Source organism: Anas acuta, chromosome 5 (genome assembly GCF_963932015.1).
Source record: "Anas acuta chromosome 5, bAnaAcu1.1, whole genome shotgun sequence".
NCBI classification, from domain to species: domain Eukaryota; kingdom Metazoa; phylum Chordata; class Aves; order Anseriformes; family Anatidae; genus Anas; species Anas acuta.
Window position 1 is genome coordinate 34,171,080 of NC_088983.1, and position 14,162 is coordinate 34,185,241.

The 14,162-nt window shown below is 39.9% G+C and overlaps 1 protein-coding gene across 4 annotated transcripts in view; it reads right to left on the reverse strand.

The window, feature by feature from the left end:
• Positions 1 to 3,993: 3,993 nt before the first annotated feature.
• Positions 3,994 to 14,162, reverse strand: part of LOC137857456 (cytosolic phospholipase A2 epsilon-like) — a 29,968-nt gene continuing 19,799 nt past the window's right edge. Inside the window, exons 11-19 of one of the 4 annotated variants that reach the window (XM_068683958.1) lie at positions 12,822 to 12,958; positions 12,142 to 12,364; positions 11,482 to 11,596; positions 10,854 to 10,991; positions 8,764 to 8,871; positions 7,574 to 7,768; positions 6,920 to 7,086; positions 5,589 to 5,775; positions 3,994 to 5,404 (exon numbers count right to left, since the gene is read on the reverse strand). In XM_068683958.1, coding sequence (XP_068540059.1) covers positions 5,196 to 5,404; positions 5,589 to 5,775; positions 6,920 to 7,086; positions 7,574 to 7,768; positions 8,764 to 8,871; positions 10,854 to 10,991; positions 11,482 to 11,596; positions 12,142 to 12,364; positions 12,822 to 12,958 — 1,479 coding nt within the window. In that variant the 3' untranslated portion in view covers positions 3,994 to 5,195. Of the gene's footprint in view, positions 5,405 to 5,588; positions 5,776 to 6,893; positions 7,087 to 7,573; positions 7,769 to 8,763; positions 8,872 to 10,853; positions 10,992 to 11,481; positions 11,597 to 12,141; positions 12,365 to 12,821; positions 12,959 to 14,162 lie in introns of those variants that run through there. The other 3 variants (XM_068683957.1, XM_068683956.1, XM_068683959.1) reach the window with 3 other exon arrangements.

The window sequence follows — 14,162 nt, forward strand, 5'->3', positions numbered from 1 at the left end:
CACACATTTAATGTATTTACAACTAATTTGCAGATTATTAGTTGAAAGAGGGGAAAGTGCAAAATGCAGCAGCTGGCAGGAAAAGTCATACTGCTAGGGGCTGGCTTTTCCCAGTGCGTTAACAGCAAAGAAAAGAAGAGAGAGCTGCAAGTTGGCAAGCACTCACAGCCTGTATATCTGGACTCTGTGCAGCATAGCAGCCAGAATCTCAGCGGTAGTAGTTTTTAATGCCATCACATTTTCTGTATTACATTTTTCTAGTTGTTTTGCTTTTTAATGGAACAGCTTGTCAAGACGTCTTTGAAGAAAGAGGAGGAAGGATATACCTTGATCTCCATTTTCAAATGTCTGTCTCCATCCCCTTCTCATTCCTCATTTCCTCCTTATTTCCTTTTTTTTTTCCCCTTCCTCCAATTCCCTGCCATATTTCCTTTCTCACCGACTTCTTGGCTTTCCAAAATATTTCTTTCTTTCTTTTCTCTCTCCTAATGCCACTTAACTATAATTCCCTTTTTCACTTACATTCAAATGATTCAATATTTTTTTCCTTCTTCCTGTCTTCCCTCCCTTGCCTTTTATCCCATCTGTTTTCTTTCTCCTTTTTCTCTCATGACTCCTCAATTTCAGGTCTTAATGATGGGAGTTTGGTCATACTTAGAACCAGCAGAAACACTACAAGCATTAGTATAGCAGGGATCAGGCCATAATATCCCAGTGAAACACCTGACCACGTACAGAAATTACAATAAGAAATGGTGGGCTGAAAGGAAAGGAGACCTCAGAACCCAAAGAGCAAGAAATTGGAGGCATGACAAAACATTACAGAGTTTTGATATGAAAGGTGGAGAGGGTGTTGGGGAAGTACTTTATGAATGCTAAAGGTGTGATGGGCTTAGATGGGACGCTTTCAAAGAACAGCCTTTCAGGAGGAGCTCAAAGGTCCAAGTGTTCACTGGCATAAAAGACACAGCTGTCACCCATTGCTACCAGTGGACCAGTATACTATGATGGGGGTATAAGGAAACCAACCCTGTTAGAATAGAGATCCTGATGGCCTCCTCTGAAGCATTGTCACTCTCTCTAGTAACACGATGGGTAATTGCACATATACAGCAGAGTTTTACACATGGACAGGTTTTGGCACAGGGTTTCACAGAAGGGAGTCCTGCTCTATCACCCTCGTTCTCTTGCATCCACTGTGGCAAATATTTCCCATCATTTATGTGGTGCAACCTGTCGTCTCACAAACAAATTGCTCACTTCGCTCAGGCAGTTTATATTTTGTGTTTGATTACTCTAAGGGTTACAGAACAGCATTAAATGGTGCTGCCAACCACAGCAGACAAAACAACACAGTGGCTCAAGTACCTTGAGAATCCCATTTGATTCTGCTTCCTCAGCAGCGCTCACCTGACAGGACTGTCTGTGTACTCATATACCTCACAAGGGGTTCAGAAATCCCACTGCTGTTTTCCTTAGGTTCCTACAAGCTGACTCACCTTCCTGAACTGCCCAGTGCTTGATGCTTCTCTGTGATAATCGGAAGGGCTGGGGCAAAGGTGCAATTGCATGCTAATACCTTCACTTACCTCCAGATAATGAATAGGTAAGAAGGAAAAGCCAGACTCAGAAAAGATGCAGGACATATTCATTACAAGAAGGTTGTTGTGCTAGTGTATGTAATTCCTATTGCCACAGCTGTCAAGACTTCTGCCTTTTAAAATATTTAGGGAAAAATCTTGTTTATGATATTAGTGTCTAACTCTGAAATACAGCACAGGCCTGGATTTTTTCAGCATCTCCCCCTCTAGTTTGTTTCCTGCCTTAAGGGGATGATTTCATGGGATTACTCCTATTTCCTGTAAAAAGGGACACTCCCAACCTGCAAAACCAAGGTGCTTTTAAATGCCACATCTGTAGCTGTCACCTGCATTCTTTCAATGTCCTAGTACAGCCCAGAGGCTGCGCACAGAAAACACACCCAATTTGCAGCGAAGCAGAACATAAAATGCCAGAGGACAAAGCCACACAAAGCTCCTGCACTGGCTTGCAAGAAGAACTGACCACCAGGACTTTCTGCAAGCATTCCATTCAATTAATTAATAAATTTAATGATAAAAAGCAAGCAGCAAATTAACCAGCCCCTAAGTCATAAAGCAGCTCTACTAAGCACGGACCAGGAGTGCTGACTGGATGGGAGTCAGAACAGGCCACTGCTGAGGAACAGTCACCTGGAGCCATGGCTACTATTGTAGTACCTCAGAGAGGAAGAAACCAGCTGTCCCAAATGACTGTGCTCCCTCCTTTCCCCATGAAGGACACATTAAGACAGGCTGCCTTGTCACATATTTCAGCTCATCTTGCAGTGGCCTGCATGACTTTACAGGCCAAGACAAGTCCTGCTGTGCCAGGGGAGCACACATGAGTCATGGGCGACAAGGCTGTGCAATGGGCTTAACTGCAGATGACAAGAGGGGTCTGGTGTCCTACACCCCAGCTCAGAAGCATGGCCTGCATGGTTGTTACATGTATTTGGGTGAAGGCCCCCACAGCCCCGGGATGAAGGATTAAGTGAGAACTTTTTCAGGGCCCATAACAACATAGAACACATAGGTATTTCAGGGTCACAGCAAGGACCTCGCTGTGGGACTCAGGTGGCTGTAGGTAGGGGAGCAAGCTGCAGAGGTACACCTGCAAGAAGCAAGCCAAGGATGTTTGAGGATTGCAAAGGGAAGATTGACAAGAAGATCCAGTTCTCATCCAAGATCTTCACCTACACCAGAAGCACCACTAGCAGCAATTGTGCAGGCCAGACCAGACTGCCTGTGGGTAGGAAGGGCACCTGGGGACAGGCTCAGCCCCTGTAGGGTGGAGCAGAGGAGGGGGTGCTCTAGTGGCACACTCAAACCAACAAACAAAAACACAGCAAGGGAAGCAATGGATCTATAGTTAAGGGCAGGAAAGGGAAAAGAGAGGCAGGGCTCTTGAAACTTGGTGTCAGTAAAGATCACAGAATTTCTAGGTTGGGAGAGACTTCAAGATCATCGAGTCCAACCTCTGACCTAACGCTAACAGTCCCCACTAAACCATATCCCTAAGCTCTACATCTAAACATCTTTTAAAGACTTCCAGGGATGGTGATTCCACCACTTCCCTGGGCAGCCTGTTCCAGTGTCTAACAACCCTTTTGGTAAAGAAGTTCTTCCTAACATCCAACCTAAAACTCCGCTGGTGCAACTTAAGCCCATTCCCCCTCGTCCTGTCACCAGGCACGTGGGAGAACAGACCAACCCCCACCTTGCTACAGCCTCCTTTAAGGTATCTGTAAAGATCTTGGAAGGCAGGGAAGGGAACTCATTTGCAGCTTTTGAAGATGCCCAAAACTCCATCTGGAAGACAGGCAGGTGGGAGAAGTAGCAAACATATGTGTCACCCCAAATAGATTTGCCATAATGACAAGCAGGGAAGCCCAAGAGGGAGTTAGAGCTAGGACAGAGGAGAGGCAATGCCAAAAGGGACTGAGTGATTCAGCAGCAGAGATCACAATGAGAGGAACCCTTGATGAGCACAACCATGTAAACAGTCACTGCAGCTCCGTGGAGATTTAAACCAGGGCTGCAAATTGCATGGATGTGTGAGGCAAGGACACACCAACCCTAAGGGGGCTGAGGTCATCAGAGGTGAATATGGGATAATGAAGAAGACAAGGGCTAAAAGCCATAGAGGAATGCTTGAAGCAAGAGAGAGAGACAGAAGATGACAGCAAGAGAAGAGAGAAATTTTCAACCTTTTCTAAGTTTGTTTCATTTTGAATTAAGGATTTATCTTCTATTTTGGCTATGATTGCATTTATTCAAGGTGAACACTCATATTCTTCTGTGTGCTAACATGTTACTTCGACACAGACATGTTACTGTGTTTTATTTACATTTGAAGTAATTAAGGTGCAGCTGATACTGACATACGCATTATTTTATTTTATTTTTTTTTTGTAAGATCAGCTTCTCTGTTGTAACTAAACAGGTTTGCCAAGTACTTGCATTATTAAAATAATTCATAAAACAAATAACTATTTTGGTCTCCATCTACAAAATAAATAATCTCAACAAATCACCTTATGCTATTTATAGTAGTTGCACAAAACCTTTGTTACTGTGGTGATTTTACTGTGCTAGGCAGCTAAACATTCCAGCTGGACCCAGTATAGTTAACATTCCAGCCCTACCCAGTACAGTTACTTGTATATAGTCAAGGACTAACAAAAAATTATGTAATTACCCATGAACTGTCCATGGATATCAGTGAAAAACAGTTAGTTTGTCCTCTTACCACAAAATCTGAATGTTTCTCAGTTTCTGATGTTTTTATTCTCACAGAATCCCTATCCCATAATAACAAGAAATACTATTAGATCAGTTGAAACTAATGGGAAGTAGATGATGAGATGGATATTCTAAACACCATAAGTATTTAAGGAAAAACACAACCACAGGTCAGGTACTTACACATGCACCAGAAGAGCACTTCGTGACTCACTACAGGGTATGGAGCAGTCACTTCCAGAGGATTTTCCAAACCCAAATATCAGTGGCATAATAAAACTGATAAATTCAGAAGTATGGAAAACTTCAGTTTTACGCATGAAATCTCAGCTTTTCTATATCTTTTATGTTTAGCTTTGCATGCTATATGCAATAAAATTTCAGGCTGACATTAAAACAAAATATAGTTTTCTCATATTCTTTGACATCGTCCACTTTTATTACACGTTTTTCTATTGCATTGAATTTGCAATAAATTAAACAACTGTATCTCATTTATCATCACATACAACTTTTACTAGTGCAATAAATTTTGACAGTTATTTTGCTGTTCCACATTCATGCATTCAAAAAACTCATCAATAAGCCCCATATTGCCTAACCTTTGATTTACTGCATATATATATAGATAGATAAACACATGAAAAAAAAATCACAAGCAGTGCAGACCTGCTTAAATAAAGCAAAAGATCTTAATCATCATTAATCTTTTTGATAAGTTTATCCAGGATTGCCACTCAGTGGAGAGGAACTGCAGGTTAAAATAAGTCTTAGTACTTTCCCAAGTCCATATATTCATTCATCAACAGGTCTTGATTCTTCTGCAGGGGAAGAAAAAGTGATATAGGCATCTTTTTGAACTCAGGACAGCATTCATTTTTTGTGTTGCTGTTTCTGCTCTATTGCTGAACTCAAAGCCTGAAGAATCAGATGCTTGTTGTTCTGAATGTTGTAGCTGGTCAGTTTTACCAGCTTGTCAAACTGATCCTCTGTGTAGGTAAAGCTGTTTATGCAGTATGGGGAAAAAAGGCTGGAAACATCCACATTGCCCTCTGCCATCTCAGCAGGGCTACGCTCCACACCTGCCAAATCAAGAAAAGTTATTGATAGGACATAGAGATGGTCATACATCCTCCTCTCCAGGAAGGGACCAATATTGCTCCTCTCTACCCTGACACCCACGTTCCTCCCCATGGGAGCCATGGCAGCTGATGACACTGAAGGGTGGGTGGGTGGTAGGAGGACCAGCTCTGTTCCACAGCTTACCTGGCTCTTTGTATTTTCTGAATGTGTCATTCACCAGTGGGAAAAACACCACTGTTGGTGCCTCTGGGGTCTCTGCATCTTCAAAAATGTAACACTCCTTTAGATTTTTCTTTTCCTCTTCACTCAGGTGGATTTTGGGAAACGGGATTCCCTGTTTTAAGAAGTACTTGGAGGCTTCTTCCAAAGGCTGCATTCAGACAGGGAAAAAGGTCAGAAATTCTGTCCCTCTTCACAATGCACAACACATCCATCAAAGGCACTAAACAAAGATCAGGTAGCAGCTTTCACTGCCAGTGTTTCTTCTGATCTTTGTCTCTTTCATGAGAAATTAAGTTTTGTTTATCAACAGAGCAAGATTTCAAGACTCCAACTTGCACTCCTGATTGTTGTCCTGCCTCCTCTTTCTCAGCCTTTATTTGCAAGATAAATAAGATGTTCATAGCTGTGGGGTAGGGGTGTCACAGTCACTTAGGACACAGAAACATGCCCCTTACTGGAGAAAATCCTGAAATGAGCAGCATGGAGAGGAATTTAAGGTGGTATATTTTTAAAACATCAATTCACAGAAGTACAAAATTTAGTTAATTTGTCATGAAATATTTAAAAGCCTCTAACTGTCCTAGATGCCTTAGATAGTTATATAAAGTGATGTAGGCATCTGGGAGCAAATGTCATATTGACTGAAATATTAACTTAATCTTGGGATGGGTAAAGGCACTTCTGAAAATGGGAATTTTATTCCTGAATCTGGTTGCCATTTATGAAAACTTTAGTCTTCAGTAAGTTCTGTCCTATCTCCATCTAGTACCAGGGATTATAGTTCAGATCGTTAGCTATTTTTGTCATGCTTGCTGTTTCAAATAAAGGACAATTATTATTCTCCGTGACTTAGAAAAAAAAATCAAGCTATTGTATAAGAGAGACAAATTACTTGTAATTTGCATGTGGATATCTTTAGGAGGTATCACAATAAATTAAATGAGTTCATCAGTGGTCAATACTGGTCCCAGAGAAACACCCCATACAGAGTACATAGACAGCTGTATTGAGGTTCAAGGAGCACATAGGTATAAGAAGGTAATGCTCACTGATCACAGGCTTAATTAAAATAAAAGATTTAGAAAACTGATACTACTTCTGTTCTTAGGGGACTGGCTGTGGTATATTAGCAATAGTGTGAGACCCAGATATCTAGAAAACTGGAGCTGTACACCAATAATCCTTTTCTCCCAATATCAGTTTCTTCTACATAAATTATTCTGACTCCTTAGGATTTAAAAAGGGTGAAAAGGCAGTTGTCATTACTGAGGAGAATAAAGTGGTCATCGCACCGACGTCTGTGATCCAGAAGAATAATTTAAGTGTAGGACAACATCCACTTTTCTCTCTGGCCTCATGAGTGGTGGGTAGCTTATATCAATGTATCCTGCTGTGTCTGCAAGGCACAGGAACTCTGCTGTTTCTGTCAGCTGGTTGGGGAAATTCTCTAGTACAGTATCTAAAAGGAAATATTTCTTATGATGAGTGATTCTCCAAAGAAGTAATATATTTTCTGTTTGGCTAATAAAAGAGGAAATAATAATGAAATAAATAACTTTTCTATTACTTCTACTCATTACTTTTTCCAAGACACTGCTGTACTCCTGAAGTTGTCTTAACTCAGAAGAGAAAGATCTATCCACAACAAAAAGACAGAGCTCCTTTATGTCTTCTGCAGCTGTCTTTCCATCCCCAACAAGCAGTAGCTGCCCTTCCCCAGAACCAAGGGACTTCTTGGAGTATCTGTTAAACATTTTAATTTTAGTAACAACAGAGCTGTGCCACAATTACAGCTGTTTTGCAAATTCACTTTTGAAATTTGACTACTTATCTTGAAATTTTTGTTTCCAAAGTGAAGAATTAAGCCTGTTCATCATCTGCCTTCTCTTCACTAACAAATATACCAACCATCTAACCAGAAGAAATTAATATTCAGAAATGGTTACCTTTCCATATATGAAAGCTTTTGCTCTGAAGGTATTCATTGTGCATCTGGAATCCCTTCAGAAAGTTGTAGAACTTTGAAACCATCACTCGCTCAGACAGGACCTCCCGAACAATGCCCATGATACCACATTCAGGAGTGACTAAGTAAGTCTCCAGCTCATGGTTCCTGGCTGGTAGAGAAGGCTCATCTCCTTCTGATAGGTAGAGATAAACAAGTTATTGTTTTGATAACATTATTTGCAATACTTATAATACCAGCTAAAGTATAGACGATCCTTGTAAGACTTGGTAACATAGAATCAAATAAATATCAGAATAGGAATAAAAAAAATCAATGTTCAGTAAAGTATATTCCATTAAAAAAAAATAATAATGAGAACAGAAACAAACTTCTTAAAGCTGGAAAAAAGTGATCTATTGTTTGATAGAAGTCATAGGTGGGTTCCCTCTGTGAAAATCAATAGAGGCTAAGAATCCAGGCCAGTTTCTTTCAAAGCTAGTCCAAACCGGCTTTGAAAAAAAATGCTGTCAGAAGATTTAGACACCTGGAAAAGAGCAGAAAAAAAGGATTGTGCTAAATGACACCTTATCAGATTGGGAATGAAGGCCAATGACTTTCTATCATCTGTGGCATTTACTGGGGGAAGGGTTCTGCAACACTTCCCTGGAGAAAGTGATGAAAAGTATGTGAACCAGACTCATCAATCATATTTGAACACAGGGAATACCGACAACACCTCTAAATAGGACACAGAGTTCCACATAACTGATACGTCTTTAACAACAAGATCAGACAAAAAAGGTGTGATCTGACAAGGCAGACAGAGAACACAGCACTGAGTTTGTTTCAACATGCAGGTTTCCTGAAAGGCCCCTGGCAAAGATTATCTGCTTAAAACTTTGGTAGTTTTATATTTGGTAGCAAATCAACACTTACACAGATTCAGTGCAAGCGTGACCAATGTAAATAACATAGCTATGGATTAATGCAGACATTAGAGAGTAAATTCAAGTAGATAGTGGTCCCCAGGGGACAAAAACAAAACAAAACAAAACAAACAAACAAAAAAACACCTTTAAGCTTTACAAAGCTTTCATTAAGAGATTTCCTGCTACATGTATCTGGATGTTATATTCATTTATATATTTGTAAAGCAACAGATAAAGTAGAAAAATAAATATAACCAACCAACATCAACAGCCCTGTGTTGGGTGCACCTCAGTGAGCACCTTTCTGAAGGATCTGATGAATGCCAGGCATCCAAGAGGTTGTATGAAAATACATTGCTCCACAGGCCTGTGCAGTGATAGAGAAAAGGGGAACTCATTAGAAATACTTAAATGGAAAATATCCCTTTGCTTTTTCCACAGGCTTTAAAACATAACTTCAGCTCTTGCAAGGAGTCTCAAAATGCCACAAGGTTTCTGAACTCTAACCAAAAATGATATTAAGTTCTTTTATAGCAACTCACAGTTTGCCCTCCAGAGGAACCTACATGGTTTTAAACATTGTTCCAGGCCTTCAGTCACCATAATTCATTGTCACATACAGTTATTGCCAATGTTTTGCAAGCCACCTTTTTCTAGCCTGCATATTCCTGTCCTATAAGCATCTCTCAGAGAGTAAAACCATGCCATTTCACATAAAGTAAGAGTCTGGTTCTAAAATATGTCATATACAATTGTATACAGAATTAAAGATTTAGAGTTTGCTCCTGAACAGTCAGGATCCAAGTAGTTAGAGTACAATTTGGGATGGCCTGCAAATCAGTCCTCTAAAACAACACACCTTCAGTGTCCATTGTACACTTTCTCTTGACACCAGTTGAGTGAGACTAATCTACCTCACATCCCTCTTCTTATTCCCATTGTCCTTAGTCCTTTTCTCACTTTTGTCCTTGCACTTCAGACATTACCTCTCCCTGCAAATTACACCTCACTTTTATCCTTAAATTGCCATGCTTAACTACCAGCATTGTATCCCAAGAGGGCACTTACATTGCATCACTAGGTGGCAACATAGCTCTAACTCTCTACTCTATCCTTCCTAAAGATGCACTTACAGCTTTAGGGTCACCAGCCTAATTAAGGTACTTGGATCAAGAACCCAGAGCTCAACCCAGACTGGATGTGCAGGGTGTGCTTGCTATGTGGCCACCTTGGGTATGATGATAACACTGTCGTTGCTAAACTGCAATAGAGGCAAGATATTCTCAGAAGGCTTCACAGTCCCACATTGCTCCATGATCTATTTCCTATCTCTGGTTGTCAGCCCAAGGTACTTAACAGAAGAACACATGAAAATGGGAAAACATAAATGGGTCTCTAACCCACTCTCCAGCATCTCATGGTTCTGGATTTGGTACTTGCCTATCTTACAAGTCTTCCTCATGCCCAGGTATTTTCTCATGTTAGTACCAATATGACTCTAGGTTCCTTTTGCATCATACACTGAGGTGCACAACTTCTCTGCACTTCAAATAAGGAATACAACACAATGATGTTGTTTAACTGGGCTTTTCAGTCATAACTAAAGCCTTTCTTACTGGTATTCTTGGTGTCCCGTTGTGTGTCATGCTTATTTACATGTAATGCACCTGTTGTTCAGAGTTAAGAGCAGAAGGACTCTTCTTAGACAACTTCACTCCCATGAACTAGCATACAAAATGGTGTGGTAGAGAATTCTAGCACTGCACAAAATAAAAACAGTAAGAATTGCATAAAACTACAAAGTTGTCCTTCATGTTTTACTGGGAGCAACTCACACATTACTGAAATAAAGATGGCAAAACTCACCACTTTAATCACGCAAGAAAAACTTAAAAGAATATAGAATACTATTAAACTTGCAAAAATATCAATAACATTTGGGAATGCTACTCAGAATTATCATATTATATAACAACTTCAGTATAATAACATTGCTTTTGTTATAGTCTCTTTTATAGACAAATTTGGTGTTAATATTCCAGTTTCAAAATATAAATGTTTTCCTTGTGGAACCCTGCTGATGACCTGTTGAACATGCCCTGAAACTTCAAGCATGAGCATTCATAAGAAACACAATAGTGAGAAGTGTTATTTGAAATTTCCTTTTATTTTTTTTTTATAAAGCCTATCTCCAGTGTTCACCTAAAGAATGCATCCCAAAGGTGAGAACAAAATGTCTTACATTATATTTCAGTCCTGCATGTTGCAGAGCACTGTTGCAATATGCAGGGACTGTATAAATTAAGCACTTCTTTAAACAATCCAAAGTTTCTCAAGAGAGCACATCACCTTTCATGAAGCAGATCCGAGACTCGGGGAGCTTCTTCATCAAGCGACCCATGAAAAACTTGCTGCCAAAATCCTCTGCGCGAATGAAGGCACCATATTTTAAGAACCCGACCTCATAAGGTGTGAACTCAACCCATTCTGCAGAGACACCAAATTATTATTTAATTCAAAATCCTTCCCATACTTCCTTGAAGGAAATGCTCTGAAACGGCAGGGAAGCAACTGCAGGACAAACCCTATCAGGCGATCATAGTCTGGCCTTCCTGAGGGTAATGGTATCATTCTGACAGTTTCAGCTACTCACTCAAGTAATTTTTCCCAAACTTGTTCATAAATAAACATAAATAAAGTTTATATCAAAAGGGGCCAGCCTAAGTTACCCCATGTGCAGAGAGAGCTAAGGCTCTGATTTGGGAGTGCTTTAGCTGCTCTAAGGAACCTCCCCCAGATTTCTCCTATCCCACAGGAGCTGGGTTCCTTTCAGAGCCTGGGCACAAAGTCTAAAAATGGAAGATGAAAAGGAACTGGTTATGAACGCTGTGGTTCAGTAGTTCAAGGGGCTGCAGGGCATGCAGTAACTGATAATACAGGTACACTGAGTCCAGATAGAGCTCAGTTTTGCCATCACCTTTAAACTCTGAAAGGCTGTAGTCATCTTTGATGTTGAGGATCATGTAGATAGGTAGGGGATTCTGACCCTGATTCAATGCCTGTCGCTCATCTGAGAGTTTGTGGTTGTTTTTCTGAGAATTGACCAGAAAAAGAGAAAGAGAAAAACAAGAAACCTTGTGACAGTGTATGGGCTTGCAAGATTACAGGAAAATAAATACTTGTTGCCAGCTACAATTTCTTATTCTCTCCATTCATTTTGAGTCCAAACAATTTCTTTAACCAAAGAATGATCTAAGCATTTACACACCCACAAAGGCTTATTTAATTACAGTTGAACTACAGGATGTTTTGTGGTACAGTGGGCTGTCATTCCTCTCAATAAGTGCATCCATTTTACATGGATTATTTAAGTTCTCACAGGGGTGAACAGAGCAAAAGAAACCAAAGGCAAGACACTAGTATTAGGTGGACAGATACATGCATAAGGAGATACAGGTTTCTTGCTCTACTGAGTATCTCTTGGGCTCGTAATTATATGTTGAGAGGTATGTGAGGTCAAATGCTCTTTGTCAGACGGCATAAATCATCTGCCTGATAATGCTATCACCTGTCCCTGGAGGTTCATTTTCTGTACAACAGTATTCAGGAGCTGTTATGAAAAACACAGACATGCTACCCCATTGCTTAATGCCTTTTCCAGCAGAAGCCCCCATAAATCAATGCTAGAGATCTGGTATCCTTCTTGCTTCCGCAGATTTAGCTCCCGATCATAATACTTCAAGCTCTCCAGGGAAAAGCAGCTCAGCTTGCATTTGGTCATGTGTCTGCGGACTTCACCAATTGGTCCAAGGAGATCCTTGTGTGACCAGTCAGGGCTCTGATACAAATGTGACAAGGTCCTGGGGAAAAGAAGGAAGAATGTTATCACATTTTTATGCATGCTTTCACTTTTAAGACTTGGATTTAAGGACCACATTAAACAAACTAGCTGAGGCTCATCAAAAGCACTTTTGAGGCTCAGTATGTTATAATGAGAAAAGATTTTTTGATTTAGAACCTGTAGAAATCTACCATGTATGATTAAATAATTTCTTTCACTTTGTTAAATCCACATACTAAACTCTGAGTTAACTGTCAAATATTTGGCAGATGGAAATTAAGATAGAGTTGATTTTAAGATAGAGTTGATTTGGGGTAGAAATTGAAAAATCTGGTGTGATAAAAACAACTAAAATGCTTTAAAATGTGTTTCTTATGTGACAATAAAAAAGCTTGAGGCTAAAAAATGTACGCCTTCCTTTACCAAAACAAAGAGAATAAACCTCATACAGCAAGCTATAGAGTGGATCTCCTTACCATGTTGAGCCAGATGACCCAGTGATGTATGAAATAGCATCTAAAAGATCCAGCTTCTGAAGACCCAGCAGGTTGCCTAACAAAGACGTCAGTGCCCGGGTGCCACCTCCTGTTGTCATGACTGCTACAACTGGTACCTGTTCAAGCATAAACACAGCAGCTGGTAAGCAACAACTTAGTTCTCATGAGCGCATGTAGTCACAGCTAAATGAATCACAGCATTTCTGTTCTCCAAGAAATTCTGACATCTCACCATTTCCCCAAACTGAGGAGAGAAGGAAGAGATGTTGGTATTTCATACAGAAATTTAAAGAAAATAACGGACAGTTTGGTAGTTTTGACATTTTTCAGCTAAAGGGACTGGGCTTCTAAATTCTTACATGCCAGCTTACTGAAACAGCTCATAGCTTTTTTTCCAAGGCATTTCAATCTTAGGCTGTTTTCCTTTCATGTAACATTATCTCCTGATGGGTCTATTTTGAGAACCAGAAAAGCTCATCCTCTCTTGTATGTCAAATATAATTTCTGGATTATATTTCCCATACAGTATCTAGAGTATATAATTGCAGTGATGAACCACAAAGCCTGATTGCATAGAAAACTAAATTATAATACAGGAAGACATTTCTCCAAGTAAAATCCACTGAGAGAAGAGGGGCCAAGTGACATTTCCTATACACATTTCCAGGCAATCACATCAAGGAAATACTTAATGATGCTTCTTTAACCTGATCCAAATTGAGCATTTCAGCTCAAAGCAAATTATTCTGATTTGGGTTTAACTATGAGGAAACATTCCCTTTTCTTGTTGGACAACCCAAAATTAGTAGCTAAAAGTAATTCCCCTAAAAAAAAAAAAAAAAAAAAAAAAAAAAAAAAAAGTAAATCTTATTCTTGGACTCCCCACCCACCCTTCAACCCCCCAAACCAATATGCTAATGACAAATAATCTACTGGTATACTGTGTGATGAGTTTGTGTACAGGGACACCATGTTGATGATCTTAAAGATGTGTTCCAGCCTAAATGATTCTGTGCTTTATAGCATCCAAAGACATATTGTCATATCATGCTTAATATGCCTTTGGCACAGATGTTCTGAGCAAAAAGAAAAGCACAGGTGAAAAGAAACCCTCAGAATGAAAAATTCTTAATTTCTGTAGTGCCTGATCACAAGCCATATTCCCTCCCTGAAACACCAACCATCCCCATGCTGGCATGCACATGAACAAATGCAAACCCTAACTCACTGAGTGCTAAATTCGGAGCTATTTTGTGCCTGCTGCCTCCTCTTGTTTTCACCCTAATATTTTCTCTAATAAGTGCCATAAAAGACTAAGGT